The 22,652-nt window shown below is 47.7% G+C and overlaps 1 protein-coding gene across 1 annotated transcript in view; it reads right to left on the reverse strand.

Annotated features, from left to right (window-relative positions):
- The window catches only part of KCNQ3 (potassium voltage-gated channel subfamily Q member 3), a 49,759-nt gene that overhangs the window by 4,531 nt on the left and 22,576 nt on the right, over nucleotides 1-22,652 (reverse strand). The window contains exons 8-12 of the mRNA XM_042972872.1: nucleotides 22,093-22,119; nucleotides 6,625-6,827; nucleotides 5,646-5,748; nucleotides 3,246-3,377; nucleotides 357-455 (exon numbers count right to left, since the gene is read on the reverse strand). Of these exons, the coding sequence (XP_042828806.1) occupies nucleotides 357-455; nucleotides 3,246-3,377; nucleotides 5,646-5,748; nucleotides 6,625-6,827; nucleotides 22,093-22,119 (564 nt within the window). The remainder of the gene's footprint in view (nucleotides 1-356; nucleotides 456-3,245; nucleotides 3,378-5,645; nucleotides 5,749-6,624; nucleotides 6,828-22,092; nucleotides 22,120-22,652) is intronic.

Here is a 22,652-nt window from a genome sequence, read left to right on the forward strand (position 1 = left end):
TAGGCAAAGCCAAAGGCCGACCGGAGAAAGAACGCCTCAACTCTGCCCACATGAGCTATTCTTCCCATTCCAATAAACTCACAGGCCTCATCTTATTTTATAACACAGACATTATTATGTTCATTTTCATTAACCGTGGAAGGGAGTGTCCCCCACGTGGTCTGGGAAGAGGGGCGGGCAGTCTTTTGTTACAGAAACCTCACAAATGGCCATAAGCCGGACAGAAGAGGCTTCAAGCTCTTTTCTTCACTTTCCTGAGGGGAATGGCCACCCCACCCAACCATGAAGGGAGCGAGCTGAGATTTGGGGATGGGGATGGGCCACGCCGCTGGTCAGTCCACGTCTCCGCGCCCCACCTGGGAGATTGCTGGGATGGGTAGGTGAACGCTGCCCCTCTCTGAGACTTCTTGTGTTTTGGGGTAGACGGAGGTCCAGGGGTGAAAATCATGTCTATTCTGGAAGAGACACACAAGGAGGGGATTACATTACAAAGAGCATTACAGGTAAAGACAGGAGAACAACTCCTTCTATTCTCTCTTTAGTCAGGCAAGGCTTGAAGTATACAAGAGAAAGGAAAGGGGGGGTAGGGGAAGAGGGAGAAAGCGGGAGCGAAGGAGAGAGAGAATTTTTAATTCCCGTATATTATTACTATTATTATTATTATTTGGTCCAGCGATATGAGGGTATCTCCCCATCCCAGGGAGACAGGCAGCTCAACCACAGAGAGAGGGTGAGGGTCACGTCCTGTTAGCTCCTATAGGAAACGTGGGCTACAAGCCTGCCTGGTCTTCCAGGTCTTTCATTCTTTCCTCAAACATCTGACTAGCGAGTTTTCTTGACAAACCCTAGGCTTCGTGTTCAGCCGTGCACATCGCTGCTGTCCTGCAGGCTTCCTGGCCATCGGAGGGACGGATCCACACCCGCCCTGCACCTCACTTCCATTTCTGCATGAGGCACCGGCTCCCCATCCATTTCACTCCGAACACAAATGGAGACAAATGTCCCCACAGCCCTGTGGGACTGGGACGGGTGTGGGAGCGACCTCGAAGGTTCATCACAGGCCCAGGACCACAAAGGCCACGCACTCCTCCGCTGACACCACCATGTACTCAATCGCCCTTCTTTTCTCTCTGGTCACATATCAGCATGGCTGGGGATATGCAGTTGGCTACCCAGGTGGTCAGCCTCCAGCCATGACTCTTTGGAATACTTGTGCCTATAAATACTGAAAGCAACAGCAGTGTGAAGGTCTACACTGCGTGCGTTAAGATGGGCCAATATTTCTGGGGCTCCTGGGTGGTTCAGTCGGTTAAGCGACCCACTTTGGCTCAGGTCACGATCCCACTGTCCTTGAGTTCGAGCCCTACACTGGGCTCTCTGCTGACAGCTCAGAGCCTGTTTCGTATCCTCTGTCTCCCTCTCTCTTTACCCCTCCCATGCTCGCTCTCTCTCTCTCTCTCTCAAAAATAAATAAACATTAAAAGAAAATAAAAAGACGGGCCAGTATTTTGATCTGGTGTTGTCCTAGACGCCAGGCTCCCTCCATCTCTCAGGGAGCCATATTTGCAGAAATAGCAGCATGTTAGGCTCAGAACTCATTCGCAAATCTATTCGTGAAGCAGGCATTGAGCACTGACTGTGTGCCCGCCACTATGCTAGGAAATCACGGTCGATGTCCCAGGTATGGATTAAGCAAGGTCACAGATAAGCGTTCCTCCAACCCAACATCATCGTTAACTTCCAACTCATTCAATCTGATGGTCCTGTTAATTCTGCAGGACACTACGGCAGAGAAACATTATTCAGATGAGAAACCCAAGGTCCCAGCAGGACTGGACTTGTGTCCACTGGAAATCTTACAAAGGCCAGGGAGCGAGCCTCCTTACAGGGCTTTGGTTTCATGATGTCAGTTCTATGCCTTGACATCATATTGTCCTTCAGTTTTTTGAAACAGTTTTCACTAAATTCTATCCCGAAATCATTATTACACTATATTTTAACTAACTTGGATTTAAATAAAATTAAAAAATTAAAATAAAATAAACAACGTACGTGAATATTGACTGAAGTTGTAAAAAATATTAACATATTATTGTTACTGTAACATCTACGCTAAGTAACATTAGGAAACACACACACACACACACAAATAAAATGGTTTTTCTTATTAAAAGAATATTTTTACAATTCATTAAAGATTTGATAAATTTAAAAACCGGAAAAAAAATCACATATGGACTCTCTCTCTCGGTACAGCCACTGTAATCCTTTGGCGGAAGACGTAGTCCTTTTCTGTAGGCTCCCTATGGGGAGTACATGTATATATTTCTGAGTAAATGTATGTGCATGTGTTTTTGTAATCATATTGTATGTATATATTATTAGTGTCATAAGATCGATGCAGAGAATATGTATCAACATAACCATTTGTATATACTTAAGCATATGTATATATGTCCGACTATTATTCGTAATCATATTGTGCATATATATATTGAAAGAGGACATAAGTTTTTAATCTCGTCCTACACATTTTCTAAATGTCATTTGATGGTTGCATAACTTTTTAATGAGAGCAGACACCATTTTTTTCTTAATCGGTACTTATATAATTGGGGAAGTGGAGTGTGGTGTGTCAGACAGAACAGGAGTTGTGTAGCCAGTTGGATCTCGTGTGACTTCCAGCTCTGCCACTGATTAATCTTGGGTAACTCCATTGCCCTTTGAGCTTTGGTTCTGTCATCAGGAAAAGGACACCCAATGCAATACCTTATGAGGTTACAAAGGATTAGGCACATAGGTGTAGGTGTTCAACAAAAATGGTGGCAATTATTATTTGGGCATTGATGTGTTTCCATATTTTCACTATTAGAAATAACACTCAAACATTTCCAATATAGTGAACAATTTGTATTTAGAATTGGGCAAATTGATATCACCTCAATCTTGTTGGCAACATCCAAAGTATAATAGTCAGGGGCTAGCCAGACATACGCCTTCTCTCCACCAGGACCGATTGGGGTGTTGACCTTGGCCAAGGTCAATGTCACAGAGCTTCTTCACGGCCTGTTTGGTGCTTGTCGGCCTTGACGTACACAGTGCTCGATGAACGTTTTTGTTCTTAAACTTTCTCCCCGGCATTCTGGATCATTTCCGAAGGCCTTTCACCCTAAGGTCTGGGCTCATCTGGCTTTGACTCCTTAGTGGTCAAGAGAGCATCATTCCTCCAGAAGCCACTGTCTTACCTTGTCTGGAGGTACTTGATCCTGGAGAGCATGTCGAGATGTCCTGCAGAATACTGCTCAATCACATCCTTCACGTCGTAAGGCCTCAAAGTCTCCTTGAATTTTTTTTTATAGAGACGGAATTGTAGAATTCTGCAAGGTGAGGTAGAGACATTTGTGCTTCGTGAGTAGAGAGAGAAGGAAACTATAATTCGAGTCTAACAAACTCAGGGGCAGGGAGAGAAAAGAACCAAAGAGAAAACGACTTGATGGTGGGAAGTTCCCGGTTCCCTTCAAACCACCCAGAATGAGGCTGACTAGTGTCTCTTGTCTTCATGATTACCTCCCTTCAATCATCTGAATAACGAGAAAGTCATAGTAACAATAAGAGCTAACATTTACTGGGCATGCACTACAGGGCAGACACTGAGCTGAGTATGTTACGAACCATCCGCTAATGGATCAACTCGTAGATGGTACGGCTGTGGTCCAGAGAGCTCCAGCATCCTCCCAGGGCCATCTGGCTAATAATGTCGGAGCTGTTCTCAAACCGAGGTTTGTATGCTGACAAGTGTCATGCTCTTAATCACTGTGACACACTGCCTTCTATTTGAGGACAGCTGACAAATTTCTTCCTCAACAGCCTCTTTAATTATTTGGCTTGTGAGCGCCGAGAAAAGAGAAATTAGCTTCTGTTCTCAGGTTTTCTCAGTCAGGTGGGGCACCTGAAACTCAGAGATGCCAAACCCTCATCTCTATAATCCTGGGAACCAATAAAGGCACCCCAGATGGCTAATGTTCCTTGAAAACCCCATCACGGGGTCAACCCCCACCGAGCACGGCGTCCGTTAACACCCCTAATGGTAGGCCGGGGCTGGGAAACACGGCCTACCCCAGGCCCCGCCGCCCCCCCCCCCCACCACTTGCGCAGATCTCTTTCCGCAGGGCCTTCAGAGTTCCTTGTCTGTTATAGTCCACGGCAGCCTCTCAACACTATTTTGGCATATTGATTCTGCCATCCGGTTTACGTGCTGTCCTTTCCAACTAGGTGTCATTTGATAAGCCTGCCCTTTACACAGCTCGGTCAGCAGGGGGTGGCTCGAAGGCCAAATCTGCCTTACTGCCTGTGTTTGAAAGTAACGTGATGTTGGAACACAGCCACCTCCATTCACATATGTACGGTAAATGGCTGCATCTGTGTTACGAAGTCAGAGCTGAGTACTTGCAACAGGGTCAGACCTGTGACCCACAGAGCCTAAAATATTTACTATCTTCCTCTTTTTTAAAAAAAAAACATTAATGCTTATTTATTTTTGAGAGAGAGAGACAGAGCGTGAGAGGGGCAGGGAGAGAGGGAGACACAGAATCCGAAGCAGGCTCCAAGCTCTGAGCCGTCAGCACAGAGCCCGACTCGGGGCTCGAACCCGCGAACCATGAGATCATGACCTGAGCTGAAGTCGGACACTCAACCGACTGAGCCAGCCAGCCGCCCCACTATCTTCCTCTTTACAGAAAAAGTTGGCCAATGCCTGAACTAAGGCATCGATAAAAATTCTAAAAAGAACAGGGTAGAAGCCAGACCGTGGACCATCCCAGCAGAGACCTCTCTCCTGGTTGACACAGATTCATTCACTGGTTTTCTTTGAATACGATCATTCAACCAGTTATGAATCTAGGTAGCTGTGCTTTTGTCCAGCTGTATTTCTGTCACATTGCACATGGGGTGTCATGAGATGACAGGTCAACGGCTTTGCCGAGGTTCACATATTGTGACACTATTGTGCTTCCCTGATCTACTGGGCTAGGACTCTGGCTGAAAATATCCCAACTAATTCTTGGAGAATTCAACTTAGTTTCTAGAATTCACAGCCACCATTGTAGACTGTTTGTAAGTCCATATGCTGATCAAAGTTTTCCGTAAGTAAGCATTTTTTTTTTTTAATTTTCTTCTGGAATTCTGAAGCAAAACAAAAACTGACCAGGGTAGATTATAGTCTCGTCTGATACACACACACACACACACACACACACACACACACACACACAAATCCTATAATTGACTATTTTGTTGAAAATATTAATGGATGAAGACAGATAAGAAAAGCTATTTTGGGTAAGAAGCCTATAAAGGAAGAAAACTCCATGTCAACATGCCCTTCCCCCTCTCCTAGACCTGGCCAAAGCCAGACAAAAAGCATGACAATTAGAAATACCGTCAGGAGCCTGAGCAAGAGTTACCCAGGATGCCTTGCTGCTGTAGAGATCATTTTTCTTCCAGCAGCATCTCCCTTGGAGTACAGACATACTCTTGGACCTGATTCAGGAGTTACTCAAGTTCCCACACACCTTCCCAAAGCCAGTATCCTGTGGGAATTGAACTGGGGCCTGGGGAGGCCCACTGTGGGGAGGAAGGGGCCTCACCTGACGGCTCGGATGGCGGCCTTCAGGGTGGGGATCATCTCTTCGATGAGGAAGTCATTCCCGTAGGCCCTGTCTTCTGCCATGGGATCACCTGTCCCAGCATCTGGGAGGGAGACACACATATCAACCAGCAGGCCACGGCGCTTAGAAAGGCTTGGGGACCCCATTCAGTCAGAGCATTCTAAGCTCAACCGCCAGAGTCCTTGCCCCCACTTTGTGAAACCATGTGGTGTTCTCCAGTTGTGATGCCATTCAGGCCTTCGTGGCATCTCCTATGCTCCAGACAGGAGTCAGAGATGCCCGCGTTCAGGACTGTTGACTGGGGAGAAGGCCAGGAAGGCGGTGACGTGAGTTCTGTGGCCCTGAGTGACTTCTCAGAAGCAGTAGAGGGCATCCTCCTGGGGGTTACGATCAGACACACCTGAGTCCAGATTCAGTCACTACCCTTGAGACCTTGTGGGGTCACTTTCTGAGCACTGCTTATCCTCCCTTGTCATAAGCACAAGGGACACACCGAGGTGTTGTTCCCACTGCCGCCTACTGGGCTCGGTTCTATCACCTCTTCCCACCCCTTGGGGTGCTGAGGCCCCTGGGTCTCCAGATCACTCTGCACCTGGCCCCCTACGTCCTTCAAATTGACCTCCATGGCAATGCACCTCAATGTGGCTACGCTTTGGAACTATGGCAGTAAGCCCCAAGGCTCCCTGGAGGGGTCTGTGCAGACGAATGTGGGGATCCTGGCACAGAGAATAGCTACCTCGGGACCCCCCTGCTCCCTGAAGTGTGGGGATGTATTACAGGCACCCCCAGCCCAGCGGACATGAATGGGATAAAGCAAGAAGTTGGTTCAGGAAGGGTGGAGACGGGCTACTCTGCAGACTGGACAGTATTCAACCGGGGAGGGAGGGAGGTGAGGAAGGGGCGGGCATGGCAAAGGGAGAAGTGGAGGAGACAGAGTGAGGGAGAAGACAGGCCTCACCTTCAGAGCTCTGCCAGAAAGCGTAGGCTTTCATGCGGAAGGCGGTGCGGAAGCGTTCTTTATTGTTTAAGCCAACAGGCTTTGGTTCTTTAGGAGGACTTTCTTCTATGGCATCTACATTCAGAGGGGTAAATAGCTTTCCTTTAGTATTGCTACCACGAGGATTAGAAAGGCGAACCCGATCCAAGAGACCCAGCTTTTGGCTACAAAATAAGCAAAAGTGAACAATTTTCCTCCTTGAGTGCAGGCTTTCGTAATCACCCGGCCCTCTCCATAAAGACTCACACATTGACCTCCACGTGTGATGGGGGAGGCGTGCCCTCAGGGCTCGATCTGCCTTAGCAGCTTGGGGTGGCACAGGGCTTGGCAATTTACAAGCCATGACACCTTGGGCACGTTTCTTAACCTCTCTGCACTTCCCTTTCCTCCTATGCTTAGGTGGAGCTCAAATGACATACGGGACATCAAGTGCCTGGCTCCCAGCAGCAGGTCCCCGAGCCTCATGCCTTCCCCTGTCCCGTCATCTCTGCCTCCATAACTTCCTCCACTCCATGGTGCCCAGGTAGCAACTTTCACAGAAAAAGCCTTTCAAATGTTCCTCGAACAGTATAAATGACACGAATTACAGGAAGCAGGCACCCTAACCTGGTGGCCACAGACGCCCCCCCCCAAGGATGGGACTTGGGAGGCGAAGCGGTCCCTAAGCTTGGATGGGGGAAAACACCACATCTTTACTCACTGAAATCAGTGTATCTTTCAATTACGAATGTAGGCAATAAACCCCAGTACTATCCTCAGTGCCCCGGTCTTAACCTGTGTCTTCCACAACAGAAATCACAGAGCATTTGCTATCCTGTCCTCTCCGGGGACTACTGTGCTCATAGTGTTTCAGAATTATGTCGGTATTCAAGCGGCCCCAGCTCTCGTCATTAAATCCATCACCGAGAAACACAGACACGACTGCATCTCGGATGTGCACGTATTTTGACAGTTGTCAGTATAATCAGTGTCTTTTGTAACCGTATGCATTTCATTTGTGAATTCAAGATGGGTATTCTGAGAAGGGGTCCCTGGACTTCATCATACTGCCCAAAGTGTTCTTGGTTCCAACCGACCAAGCAAACAAATGATTAATAAGTCCAACATAAAAAGCCCTCATGCAAAAGCCAGCAGTGCCTTGACTTGCGTCCAACTTCATCCCTCGCCATCCAGGTGACCTTGGGCAAACCCGCGCCCTTTCTGAGCCTCAGTTACCTCATCTTTATTATTTTTTTAAGTGTATTTACTTATTTTGAGAGAGAGAACATGCACACAAGCTGGGGAGGGGCAGAGAGAGAAAGGGAGAGACAGAGAGAGAATCCCTTACAGGATTCTGTGCTGTCAGCACAGAGCCAGACGCGGGGCTTGAACTCACGAACCCTGAGATCATGACCTGAGTTGAAACCAAGAGTCAGACGCTTAACCGACTGAGCCTCCCAGGTGCCCCAGTCACCTCATCTTTAAAATGGGGACGACCACTCCCTGCTTGCCCCGGTTGCTATGAGACGATGTTTGTCAAGGATGTGGCACAGAGCTTGGCACGCAGTAGGTGACCTGTAAGTATTAATTTCTTCACTCTATTTCTCTACCTCCACCCCTCACCCTAGCGGGCATGAGGACAAAGGCCTTCTTTGCGGGATACCTACCAGAGAAAAGCCATCCTACAAGTTTTCGCACATCAATACACTCCACGCGGTGGCTTCCCCTCATTACCCTACACAGGGCTTGGCACACAGTAGGTGCACCGCGTACTTGTGGCACACATGGTGAGTGAGTGAATATGGGTTTTTGAAGAAGGCTCTGCATTGGCCTGAGCTGATTTAGTATTTCTAAGGAGTCGGGTTATGACAGCCCCGTGCTTCCTGCCAGAAGCTGCTGGTGTCTCTGCGGCTTGATGCAGTGGGAGAGGTCAAGGGCGTGGGGGCCTCGGAGGAGGGCGGGACACTCCCCCTGCCCAGCAGGTGCCCCGCACTCTCTGGGCACCAGGTCCTCAATGGTAAGCGGGCCTAACAACACCTGCTGCGTAGAGGCCTGGGGAGCATTACACGTGGTAACATCCGTAATGCTTCCTGCCTCCAGCCTGGCGTAGAGAAGGCACGAGGATGCGTTTGGTTAACAAATACACGGATGAGCATACGGATGGGCGGTATGGCCCCCTCTGGATGGTTCTCTCTCACCCAGCGTTGTTACCTTAATAGTCTGACCGGGGTAGATTCAGGGGAACTCTAGGACACAGATGGCTTTATCCTCCCTGAGTCAAAGACAAAATTTTCGGAGTGGCTCTCCAGACCAGTTCTAGATGAATGACTGATAGGACAGGGCCTGTGGGCTAAAAATACTGGACGAGGCAGGAAGTTGGCTGAACAGACAGAAGGCTTTCCAACCCAGAAGCTCAGGAAAAGGGGGACTTCAGGACAGTCTCTTCTCGGGTCTGCTTCTCCTTGTCTGCTGCCTACTGACCGTGTCTCACTATCCCGCCAAGCAGATCCGTCCTCCCATCTGCACCGAGCCTCCTGCCCGGCCCCGAGTCCCCACAGCATGCCTAGGTGCGCCCACCTCCTCCAGCTGCTATGAGCCCTGCCTCCCGGGAGCCCCTCGTTGCCGGCTCCTTTTAGAACGGCCTGAGCGTCACCCGTCTTCCCTTGGAAATCAGGTACTCCCCACGTGGTCCAATGACACACTGCAGTGTGGCTAACACCGTGTCTAACACACCGTGTGCAGACCCTGTGATTCCACGTCGGTTCCCCCCCCCCCCCCAGCCCCCGGAACGTGTAGTCCCCGTCAAGCAAAGACCCGGCCTGGTCATCTTTGAGCCCACGCCCTGCCCTTCCTGTTCAGGGTAGCCGTGAAAATCACGGTCTTTGGGACAATTCCAGTCTGCGTGGAAACGTCCTGAAACACGTGACCTGAGACACACAAGTCATGGTCTTGGGCCCCAGCTCCTCCCACGCACAGTGACGATGGCCCTCGTTGCGAGGGGCCGCGTGAGGGTTACGTGAGGGGCTGCATGGAAAGTGCTTAGCCGACTTCTGGAATGAGGATTGGAGAAGCCTTCAGTAAATGCTGGCTGTCACCATTATCTCGGTAAATAATTCTCTTCCCTCAGAAGTCATAGAAGGCTAAAGGATGGATAAAATTTCCTGAGCCACAAAATAATCATGTGTGTGTGTGTGTTTAATGAACTAAGTTCTCGGGGTTTATATATTATTTTACAGTGCTTCCTAATGCCAGTCTCACACACTCGCCATTATCACTGAACTTGACCTCTGCAGGAGGTAAGTATATGAGGAGCTTAATTCCAGATCGGCTAAGCAAGTCAAAAGTAATGGCAGCCAGGGGGTCCTGGCTCGAAATCTCAGCAGAAATGCCTGAGTGTTAGAAAGTTAATGAGAGGACCCTCTTGGTTCTACCTGTGTAGGGATTTAGGATTTGCCTGTTTGACGTTTCAGTGCTTCATTGTAACCTCTCACAGTCTGAGTTGCTTTGGCGATGTTTACTTAACATGCCATGGCCACAGAGGACGGTTTACGAGAGAGAGATTCCCACAGCGTTCGGAACCCAGAGGCATCAGGCACAATTCAGGAACCTCAGCTCTGATTTTCTCCCGGCCATCACACCCAAGAGGCTTACGGAATTCTGCCTCCAGCACAGTGGGTGATCAGCTTACTTCTTAATTGCGTTGCCTGGAATCCGAGACCCCGAAGGATAATCGGATGCAAGGCAAAGTCCGCTGCTGAAACTCAAACCCATCTCTGCCCTTCTCCGTATGGATTTCTAGCACATAATTCAGGCCTTGTGCTTGGAGGGTCCTAGAAGTCTTGTGAGAAAAGCCTCCCTCGGGACTGACATCAGGTTTTCTTGGATAGGTGGGGCCCCTGATTTATCAAGTGCAGACAATTTTTAAATATGAGTTGTAAAACTGGAAATGGAGGTACTGGGGACAGGAAAGTAAAATCAAAAATTAAACTCTGCCCTGGCAGCAGCCATTGCCCTGGGCTCCTGCCTCAGGTTACCCCAGCCAGGTTAAACACCACCCAGTTCCTCGACACTCACACTTCCCGCTTCCTGGCCTTTGCACATGCCATGGCCTGTACCCAGGAAAATCTTCATCCCTTCTTTTATCTCAATGATAAAAGAAAAGTCAGATTTTTCCTTTGAAACTTGACCCAAACATCAGCCCCAAGGCTGGCTTGCCCTCTTGGTCCAAATAGCTATCCATTCACCCACCCTCCCTCCCTCCCTCCCTTCCTTCCTTGTTTAAAGTTTATTTACTTATTTTGAGACAGAACACACAAGCTAGGGAGAAGCAGAGAGAGAGAGAATCCCAAGCAGATTCTACACTGCCAGCACATAGCCTGATGTGGGGCTTGAACCCACAAACTATGAGATCATGACCTGAGCCAAAATCAAGAGTCAGGCGCTGAAATGACTGAACCACCCAAGCGCCCCTCCCATTCACTATAGCTTTTTATGGGCTTTTCTCAACCATGGCACTTGGCCACCATAGTGAAATCTTTGACTTACTAGGGACTCTCTCCCCAAAGCAGTGGTTCTCAACCAGGGACAATTTTGCCCCCCAGTGGACATCTGGCAATATCTGGAGTCATGTTTGATTGACATAACTTGGGGAATGCTCTTGGCTTCAGGCGAGTTAAGGCCAGAGAAGCTGCTAGACATCCTACACACACACACGGGGCAGCCCCTGATGATGAAGAATTATCCCACCCAAAATGCCCACGTTATTGACACTGAGAAACTAAAAGGTAAGCTATTTGTCTGCAACCCACAGTTTGGTCAATTATCCAGCATCTAACATGGAACCTTGCGCATTGTAAGGACTAAAAGCATTATTACGATATCGAACGAATGAAGGAATACAACATTTGATCTTCTGTTAATAAAATGCATCCAATCTCAGCTGAGAGAGGGAGTACCGTGTGGTGGAAAGAGTGGACTTTGGAGTAAGAGACCTGTGTTCGAACCTTTGCTTTGTAGTTAATATTTCAACTTTGGTCAAGTCGTTAGCTCTTTCTGGTTTACTTTTTCCATCTGTCAAATAGAGCTAATGTTATTTATTTATTCAATGAGAATGCAGTCTACACCTGTAAGTGCTAGGCTCTTGGTAACTTGCTGAGAATACAGTGGTAACTGAAACAGACATAGTTTCCAGCCTCCAGTGAGCTTATGATGAGGTCAGGAAAACACACAATAAGCAAATGATGCATACATTGCTAGAAATCTGACCAGGAAACAGAGTGCAGTAATGGAGTGTAACAGGAAGTCAGCTTAGGTGGAGTGGTCAGAGAAGGCCTTTTGGGTGGATGGGAAGACCAGTTAAGTAGCTGGTCCCTGGAGTTTGGGATTAAAATGATGGTGGCCCGGATGGTGAAGCTGAGACCTGATGGGTGAGAAGAGGCCAGGCCTCAAAGAAAAGGGGTGAGCACTCCCTGGGCAGAAGAATCACATACAGGTGCAAGGGGCACGAGCACTGGGATTGTGTAGCGGAAGGGAGGCACATGATCAGAACATCGTGAGTGAGGCGCAGAGCGGCATGAGGTCAGAGGCCAGATCGGCAGGGATTCTAGAAGTAGGATTCAGAATTAAGGATGGAAAATAGAAATTTCTTTTTGATTTTAAGGGCACTTGGAGGCCATCAAGAGTTTTGAGGAGAGTATATCAGCTCTGCATTTTTTCAAATGTTTATTCTGTTTACCTTTGAGGTGTGTGGGGGGGTCACATGCATATGAGCAGTGGAGGGGGACAGAGAATCCCAAGCAGACTCTGTGCTATTAGACGTGGGGCCCAAACTCACAAACTGTGAGATCATGACCTGAGCCTAAACTAAGAGTCGGATGCTTAACCGATCGAGCCACCCAGGCGCCCCTCAGTTTTGCATTTAAAAAAGAACACCCATGTTCACAGCAGTGCTATTCACAATAGCCAGAGGTAGAAACAACCCAAAAGTCCATCAAGGAATGAAGAGATAAACAAAATGTGGTATATCCACATAATGGAATATTATTCAGTCTTGAAAAGGAAGGAAATTTGGACACTGCTGCAATTCATCTTGAAAATATTATGTAAAGTGAAATAAGCAAGTGAGAAAAAGATAAACACTATATGATCCTGCTTGTTGACTCTAGAGGAGTCAAAGTCACAGAGACAGAAAGTAGAATGGTGGTGGCCAGGAGCCGGGAGGAGCAGAAAATGGGGAGTTGTTTTCAATGGGTGTTTTTAATTCCCCACCCTCCTCATGTCACCTTCGTTGGGCATGTGTGTCCTGGAAAAGCTAATACAATTTTAATTAAAAAAAAAAACAAGAGAAAAACAAAAGTTGAGTTTGGGATGTGTCAGGAAGGAAGGCATCCTGTCAAACAAACACTTACAGACCTTGCCTTTCTTATCTGAAGCTACAATCCCTAAAATGGTTTCTGGGACACAGAAACGTCTTAACAAATAGTCACTGAAAAAGAGGATGGAGTCTACGGCCATACCACCCTGAACGCGCCCGATCTCGTCTGATCTCGGAAGCTAAGCAGGGTTGGGCCCGGTTAGTACTTGGATGGAAGGGAGAAAAAGAGGACGGATGGGGGCGCCTGGGTGGCTCAGCTGATTGAGTGTCTGACTCTTGATTTCAGCTCAGGTCATGATCTCATCATGGGGCAGAGCCCCGAGTCAGGCTCTGTGCTGACAGCCGGAAGCCTGCTTGGGATTCTCTCTCTGCCCCTCTTCCGCACTCTCTCTGTCTCTCAAAAGAAATAAAGAAATAAACGTTAAAAAAAGAGGATAGATGGATGGGTGATGAATGAATGGATGGTGAACAAACCAGGAGTACAGAGTCACTGCAGCTAAGAGAAGAGGCTTCTGGAAGAAGCGGTCAATCAGTCTTGTGTGATTTGTTGTGAAAGCCCCATGAGCACAGACTGAGTGACCAGCACAGAGCAGCCCATCCCACCTACAGGGGTTAAAGCCCTAATTTTTCCCCTTCTCTCCTTCATTCTTTCACCTTCCATCTCTCCAGATGGAAAGGGTGGGGCCTTACACAAGCTATGCAGCCTGCTTTCAGAAGGCTCCTTTAGCACCATGGTCTGTCCCAAGAAAGACAGAGAAGACAAAGAGGTAAAAAAACAAAAACAAACAAAAAACACCTGTCACCATCCATGGGCCAAACCTTTGAGGCTTTGGTGTCCTATTTTTTTCTCTCTGAGAAAAGACCATGGATGAACGTTGCTATCTCGACTTTGTTTCTTTTTAACGAAATAGTAGATCTTACGTAGGGATTAGACAACGATCAAGGTGGAGTGGCATTAGGGGCTGGGGCATGACATGGCCTCCATTGCATCAACACTGAGGAAGACAACGGCAATCTCTCTAGGCTCTCACACCGTTCATAGTAGAGCTGGGAGAACCAAGTAACTCATATACTTTGTGACTAGCTACAAAGTAAGTTTCCCTGTAGAGAAATGAAGACTCACTTATTTATGCCTTTTGTGAATTTTCCTTGGGACACCTGCATGCCCGTCTTCTTTACAGAGTTGGCATTCCTGGGGATTTCTCATATAGAAATAGATGGCCTGTGGAAAGATCATATGCCTAGGGACCCAATGCTTGTTAGCCTGAAGGATGAAAGCATGAAGGACGGAAGGGACAAAATTAAGGTCTTAATCCCTCTCCTAGCCTGGTGAAAAGCCACTAGCCCTTGACAGATGAAAGCAAAGTGCCTCTGTGGATCCTTTCCTGATCTCCTGCTATAGGTAGAACTCCGAGCTCTCTTCCTTTGTTGTTCTCTCTATCCTTGTGTCTGTAACATTCCCATAGCAGCACCCTCAACACTGCACTGCTCCTCTTTGGTTGAAACCTCTGCCTCCCCACTAGACAATGAGTTCCAATTTTCTGGGAATCTTCAGGGCCTAACATGAAGCAGGGCTGTTAAAGAACCGAAGGGAGGAAGGGAGGACAGAGGGTAAGAGGGAGGAGAGAAGTATTGCAGGGCTAGGATTCAAACCTATGTTGATGTGCCTCCTAAACCAGACCTGAACAATGTGGAAAAGAATGTAGACCCAAAAACCTAGAAGTGTGGATGCCAATCAGGAAAATAATAGTGATAATAATAAAAGCAAACCCTATGTAGTACTCATCATGGGTAAGACTCTCTTCTAAGCATTGAATTCTCACAATAGTGCTAGGAGGTAGGTACTCTCACCAGAACTGTTATATAGATGGGGAAACTGAGGCAGAGAGGTTTGGCAATGTGTCCAAGATAATGTACTCAAGATTCTTAAAAATGACCCATAACTCACAGTGTGCATCACACCAAAATAACATGGGTCCAATTCTGCTGCCATGGCCACAAACTCATAGCATACAGGACCTGAAGTGGCTTAGGGATCCCCTATTCCAACCTCTTTCTTCTAGTGATGAGGCAGCCTAGGCCAGGTGACTGGGGGCTTCTGCCTAGGTTGAGAAAGAATGGAGACAGATAAAGCAGGGAGGAGGAGGCAAGATCGTGACCGGGTTGGCTGTTGGGCTATAGCAACAGCTTCACGACTTGGAAATAACCCTGATGTGTTCGTCTGGTTCTCTCTCATCTGGAGAGGTTTGCAAAGTTAGCTGGGCCAATGGCCTACTTGGAGTCCTCTGATCCAGTGAATCTGGGAAAATCTATGAGCACGATTCCGGGACATTTACAGCTGGTAGTCGGAGGACACACAGACTCACACACTGATGTGAGGTCTCTCTGTCGCTCTTCTAAAAGAATTGCTTTCTCCATGTATCCAAATCTCATGTATGAGTAACTTGCCAATTGGCCAGCACTCATCTCTAGTGAGCATTTGCTATGTACTGGGCCACAGGTACCATTCCAACCAGCCCATGAGGCTGTTCCTATTATTATCCTCACTTCACAGATAAGAACATGAGGACATGAGAGGCTGCTCGAGTTGCTCAAGATCACACAGCTAGTAAGTAGGGCAGCCAGGCATTGAGGTCTGATGGTCTAATTCTGGAGTCTGTTCCCAGCTCCTGTTGCTATGACTACCTCCTAATTCCACCAACTGATTATTTTTAGTCCCTGGTTAAAGAGGAGAGGACCACAGATCAGGAGGGAGCCAGGTAGACATAGGATCCAATTCTATTTGTGCGATTTGGGCTGGGATTTGTGTAAGTTGTTTCACCTTGCTGAGGCTTTGTGTCTTCATCTGTGTAGGGGATATTGGACTCTAACTCATAAATGTCCCTCTCAAAATCATGCGTCCTGGATCTGCTCAGACAGCTTCCTACCTTGTATGCAAGCAAATTGTGCTTGCCTTTGGCAATTGTGAAAGGCTGAAGTGTGTTCCCCAAAAGATATGCCCAAGCCCTGACCTGATAGCTATAATGTGACCTTATTTGGAAACCGTCTTTTTGGATGTAATCAAGTTGAGACCTACTCATACTGGAGTAGGGTGAGCTCTTAATCCAACAATTTGTGTCTTTATAAGAGAAAGGAATGGGAGGTTTGGGTACAGAGAGACACAGATGCACACAGAGAGAAGAAGGCCACGTGGAAATGGAGGCAGAAAATGGAGTGTTGGGTCCGCAAGGGTAAGGAAGGCCAAGGATTACTAGCAACCACGAGAAGCTAGGAAGAGGCAAGGAAAGGTTCTTCCCCCACAGCCACTGGAGGAAAATGGCTCTTGATTCCTTGATTTCTTGACATCTTGATTTTGGACGTCCAGGCTCCAGAACAGTGAGAGGATAAATTTCTATTGATTTAAGTCGCCCAGTTTGTGGTCATTTGTTATGGAATCCTCAGGAAAAGGCAGCAAAAACGAGGGCACAGTGGGTGCATGAGGACTGTTTTTAGTCTGATAACCAAGCCAGAGAGCTGCAACACGTTTTTGTGTGCTACGGAATGATGTGCTCATAGGTAGACAGGGGCTACAATGAAGGGTAGGGAGGACCATCTTTTTTGCATACTTTAGCAGAGCCATAAATATGGAATTTCCACACAATTAGAAGAATTGAGAAGAAATCTCTGGTCCTCTACCAGCTTTTCCCCATGGAAGGAGGTGAATTATCTGATTATGGGGTGTGTGAAATAACCATTGACTCATCTTCTTGATTGGGTGAGCTTCTGTATTGAAGGTCAGTTCTGTATTCAAGGTCATACGTGGTCTCTCTCTGGTTGTCAGTGCTCCATGGGGTCAGACAAGCAATGGCCCCAGGTGTCTGGCTGGGAGAGTGTCTGTTCTGTGTGGCTGGTCCTAAGGTCAAACGTACTGGGAAGTGTTAGGACATTCACTCTTGCTCCCAGAGCCAATCCTGCTTTGCCCAACAAATGTGGCCTATATTTTGATCTGTTTTGGATTCCTATTTCCCAATTAGCTCATAATTCAGAGACACTCCCCCATATTCCAAAAAGAAAACTGAGACTAAGCCCTCAGGGCATGTTGGGGATCACTCTGGGGTTAAACGAAATTGGTCCAAATCTTACTCTGCAGCCTGGGACCAGTGTTTCAGGGACTGCACAGCGGGACAAAATATTAACAGCTATGGAATTGTGTCCAAGACTCTTATTTTGCTCTCGGTAACAATTTTCCCATCAGTAAAATTAGGGGATTGGATTCACTGATCTCTAAATTCCCGCGTACCTTTAACAGTCTTCGATTCTAGGGCATGGAAAGAGATTTATTGCCCACATCATCTGTCACCCTGTGAGATCAATTTCATGGGGCCAATGTCACAGGGAGAAAGTAACGTGTGAAATATACCTCCTCTCATGGCAGGAACTCCAGCCACAGAGAGCCAAGGAAGAGTAGAAGAAAACAAAACAAGCCAAAGGGGACACCCGCAGTGACTGACTACAGTTACCTAACTGTTCCCAATGACTTGAAACTACCAGCCGAGTGGCTGGGTCCACACATCACGGAGCCAGATGAACCAGATCCGGTTTTGTTCCTGCTACCGTCTAGCTGCAGGACCGTGTGCAAATCACTTGCCTCTCTGAACCTCAGGTTTCTCATCCATAAAAAAAGAGATTCAAAATAGTTATCTTCCCTATCAGGGCAGCTATGAGGGCTAGATGTGCTGAGACCTTTACCTGGCAAGCAGTAAGCCTTCTTCATAAATTCTTGTGATTGTATTTAAATTCTCTGACTCAAAGGATGATCCTCTACTAAATGTGAGAGCTCTGCAATGGGAAGGATATAACAAGACAGGAGATAAAGAAGATGGCTCGGATGAACATCCTCCCTCTCCAAAGATGGCTACAGAAGAGCTGAGTCCCGGACGCCGCTGTTAAGATTGAATTGTTTGAAAATACAAAGTAAACAGTATGGCTCAAGCAAGCAGTTGCTGTCAACACAGTTACCTGTTTTGAAAATTCACAAAAACACGATTTTCTATGAGACAAATGCCTCTAATTATCGGCTCTGCTGCATGTCTGCTGAATAGTTGCAATTGATGTTTAAAGTGATGTTCCTACCATAAACTACCAGTCTTTTCTGGAATCATCCATAGAATAAATGAGCCTCAGTATGGTCTACTGTTGATGTTCTTTAATGCAGTATTATTTTTAGGCACTTGAAAATTTTCAGGTGGAATTTATGCCTGTCATGGGCAGCTTCGTTATTTGTCTGCTTTGTGTTTCGTCCCCGATACGCTGGGGAAAAGGACACTGTTCTGCTGGGGTACTGATTCCTGCCAACTTCAAGCAAGTGACTCTACTGTGAGCTGTCGATCATAGCGTCTTGAACCCACACTAACAGGTGGATACAGGACCCAGAGTTTGGCCAGCAGTAGCCTCTTTCTCTCTGGGTCATACAGATTGTCCGAGGCATGAGTATGTGACCCAGACTGGGTCAATCTAAGTGCTTCCCTGGGGTTTCTCAAACTGGAGATGAGTGAAGGACAGATACAGAAAGAGGGAAAAATAGGTGGTCATGGGGCTGCTTGCATCCGCATCGTCATCAGTATGCAGAAGGGCAGCAAGAGAGTGAGACCAGAAAGGAGAAGTGGGGATGAGAGAGGAAAAGAGAAATTCCAGAAGACTTCCATTCCTTGTTTCCTGGGGATCTCACCCTCTTCGTTGGGTGACTATGTGAGCCATTTCATTTCCCTCTTAGTCCAAGGTAGTTTTGACTGTGTCTATGACACTTGTAGAATAAGAGTTTGTCCATCCATCCATCCATCCATCCACCCATTCACCCACCCACTTTTTTCAGTGCGTTAATATCTCTTGAAAGCTAACCATGTCTCAGGCTGTGTTCCAGGCATTGTTTTAGGTGCCAGAGATAATGCAGTGAACAAAACAGAGCCCAACCCCTTGGAGGCATTTTATCTAGTACAGAAGGCAAACGAGAAACAAATACATAGTATATTAGATAGTCATCAATGCTAACAATGATAATGAAGTAGGATTAAAGGCATAGAGACTGATGGGGTGTGGGTAGAGGGTCAAAGAGGGGCTCTCTCAGGAGGTGACATTAGACAGAGTCCCAACTGAAGTGAAGGACTGAGCTATATGAAAAGATGAGATAGGAGATCCTGGCCAAGAGGGAACAAATGCCAAGTTCATGTGTCTGTGAGACTCACTGAGCTGACGCTCTACCCCTGGGTACAAGGAGGGCATGGCAATCCAATGTGCCACAGTGGGCCGCACCCTGATACGATCTGGTCCAGTCACACAGACCCACCCTCCAAATCCCCACCTTGGCTACTTCTGTGCTTGGCTAAGGTGCTAGTTAACTAAATGCCTGAGCTCAGTCTCTACACAAGTAAAATGATGGTACAAAACTCCCTTCATTAAGTCATTTATTTATTCATTCAGCAAATATTTGGGGGGGGTAACCCCCTATACTTCAGGCTCCGTGTTAGCTCATGGTCTAGAGAGGACGAGAGATCAAGTTTTGACTAAATACAAAACAAAAGCTTTCATAGGGAAATTCTGAGTCCTACCTGGGGCACCATGAGTGGTACAAAGGGGTGAGGGTGTGTGTGTGTCAGCTGCCTCTGTTTTTATAAGAATTAATTAAGACAACCTAGGAAAAGTACTCAGCTCCTCATAAGCCCACAACAGAAGCTGGTTCTCTTCCTTCTGATTAGCCTCAGAATCACAGATCCCGAGAAGCATAAAATGATCCAAGCCAACCTCCCAGCCATTGTGGGAAGTCAGTGGGACCAAGGTTCCTCAAACAAGTCTGCATGAATCAAAGCAGTCAAACATGGCCCCGTCCTCAGGACTAGAGAAGCTCATCTCTGTGTCGACCCTCTGAGGTGTGTGTGGGGGGGCAGGCTTAGTGAGCAACCATGGGCTTGAGCTCTTTCCATTAAGTTGACGAACTTCCTTTTTCTTACCCCAATGCAGAACCGAGATATGTTAAGTCACAGAGAACAGAACACTTACATCAGCCCAACAAATAAACAGAAGTGTGGACCACCCATGCTTGGAGGGGACAAGGAGATGAACTCCAATCTGGTTTTGGCTATTTAAAAAGCAATGAGTAAGACTGAAACACCAGTTAGCCGGAAACTTGTTGAAGACGCTAACACAAAGGTGGAAAATGGCCATCAGCGAGCAAACGTCTCATGCACGTGTCCCCTGCTGACCACTCTCTCACCCTGCTCCCTGCCCTCTGGGGTCAGGGAATTGACGTCTCCGTCGACAGTTCACCCGTAACATCCTCTAGGTCTCACGCCCGGCCTCCCGGCTGTAATCACACCTGGTAGTTCACCTGTCAATCTGTCAGCCAACCCGTTTGCTGTGCAAACCCAAAATATTTGTGCCTGAGCCCGGACGAGGGGGACCGAGTGGCTTATGTAACTGACCTCGTTCTTCTTCCCCGGGGAGGATGAGCCAGCAAACACCTGGGAACTCTCACCCTGAGAAATTGTGAAACACGTCTTCCTTCTGCATCCCTAACGGAGCTCTGGAGAGGCGCATGAACAGCTTGCTGAGACTCCAGACAGCCCCTTTCTGAGGACCGGGGTGGCATCCCTAGCAAAGCCTCAGAAGGCATCTACCCAGGCTCTCATGAAGCCAGAAGCGCATAATCCAATGCAATTTGGCTGAATCTTGTTCGGTCTGTATAGAAAAGGCTCTCAGGTGGATGTGGCAATTCAGTTACAGCGTCAATGCCTGCATGATGCAGGATGCAAAACCCTGTTGGTCACGAGAGAAGGAGAGGACAAGTACCCCTCTGGCAGTCTTGAGACCCGCAATTTGGGGTGAGTCTGCCCTCTTCTACGAAGGGCGCCTCGGCTTCTACACATGTATCTGGGAGAAGATATCTGAGGTCTTCCCGCCTGCCTCTGTGACCTGCTGTGGCTGCTCTAGCAAATGTCCCCTGACGTGGTCATTGTCATTCATTCCTGCCCTCCTCTACCATCTCCCCCAATGTCCCTACAGTCCAAACCAGGTCCAGGCAAGAAACACTCCATCGTTTCGAAAACACGCACAAAAGAGCCAGGAAGTCCTAGCTGTTCTGTATGTGATTTAACTGCTGTGTCTGTCACTATTTCTTCCAAGAGGAATTATGTCTGGGATGGGGCCCCATCATGGACTCCATTCAAGAGGATTTGACTCAGCCTCCCAAAGGTCACTGTCTTCAAGTATTCCCCCTATCATGTGGCCCAGGGTCCTGCTACCCTCTCTACCTGAATTCTGTCAGTTCTAGAAGGACAGATGTTGAACTTAGTGTCCAGGAGACTGCAAGGCCTCACAAATAGTTGCTCAACATAATAGATTAAATGACATCTGTATTTATAGTTATTTATATTTATAAATATATAACTTAACTGACGTTTTTTCTTTACAGTCTCGAGCAGGGTCCATAGTGTCCCTGATATTGTGACATCTTCTTGACAGGGAGAGAGAAGGGAGGGGCACACAAGTGCTCATAATCCAGAAGCCCAACCTGCCTCTGCAGCAGTCTGTAGTGAGCATGGTTTACTGGGGGTCATGAATTAGTCTTGATTCACTTTTTGAGGAGCCGTGTGTGAACCCAAGAAGCAAGTGAAGCAATGTCTAATGGAAAGAATGTGGTCTTAATAGTCAGACCTGAGTCCGAATGTTGATCTTGCCTCTCAAGAGCTGTGTGACCCAAGAGGGATAACTCAAACTCTCTGAGCCTCAACCTCAACCCACAATTGGGGGTACCCGGGACTGTCTTACACTGCAGTTGTGAGGACGAAATGAGACAAACATAGGCGGGACTCCAGGCACAGAACTGCGTCTTGCTCACTAAATGGCTGTGGCTGTGATCACAGCTGAGTTGTCCTTGAGTAAATTCACATGGAAACGGCAGAGGAATATGGTGGTCAGCGACGGCAGCGAGCCCCAAACTCTGCCTCATAACCGGCATGCTGCCCCGGGGCCCTCCGCCATATTGAACCGGACCCTCTGTCCCGCCATGGTGGTGGGAAGAAGGCGATTCGTGATCAGAAACGTACCTGGCTGCAGCTTCCAGCTGTTCTTTCCTAGGAGGGGATGAGAAAGAAAAACATAAAGAAAGTGTAAATTACACGAACAGCCTCCCCTCTCCCCCACGATGTGCCTGAAGCTTCCCTTTGATGAAGATGGCGGTGCTCAGTGGAGCCGTAGGACAAGATGGTGAACGCGCCTGGGACCCAGTGAAGGGGAGCGGGTTTCCCCAGCCAGACCCCAGGCCCTGCTGCAAGGGTGTGGCTCTGCATTCTCGGGCCTCTTCCGGGCCGCTCGTTCGTTTCCTCACCCAGAGCATGGCTGCTGAGCACTTCCTCTGGCCCAGGCCTTGTGCTGGGCTCAGGGGATTTGTGTAGCGGTGGGGACAGACCAGGAAACCAGGAATTTCGTCACTCAGCAGCCACACACCCCATCGCTCTGTCACCACCACGCCATCATAGTCGACGTCACCACCATCATCGCTAATATTTATTGAGAAATAATTACTAGGCAGATACCATGTTAAGTTATTTTTATAGATCGACTCATTTAATCCTCAAAACAACTCCACGAGGGAAATGGTATTATC

This window comes from Panthera tigris, chromosome F2, assembly GCF_018350195.1.
Source record: "Panthera tigris isolate Pti1 chromosome F2, P.tigris_Pti1_mat1.1, whole genome shotgun sequence".
NCBI lineage: Eukaryota > Metazoa > Chordata > Mammalia > Carnivora > Felidae > Panthera > Panthera tigris.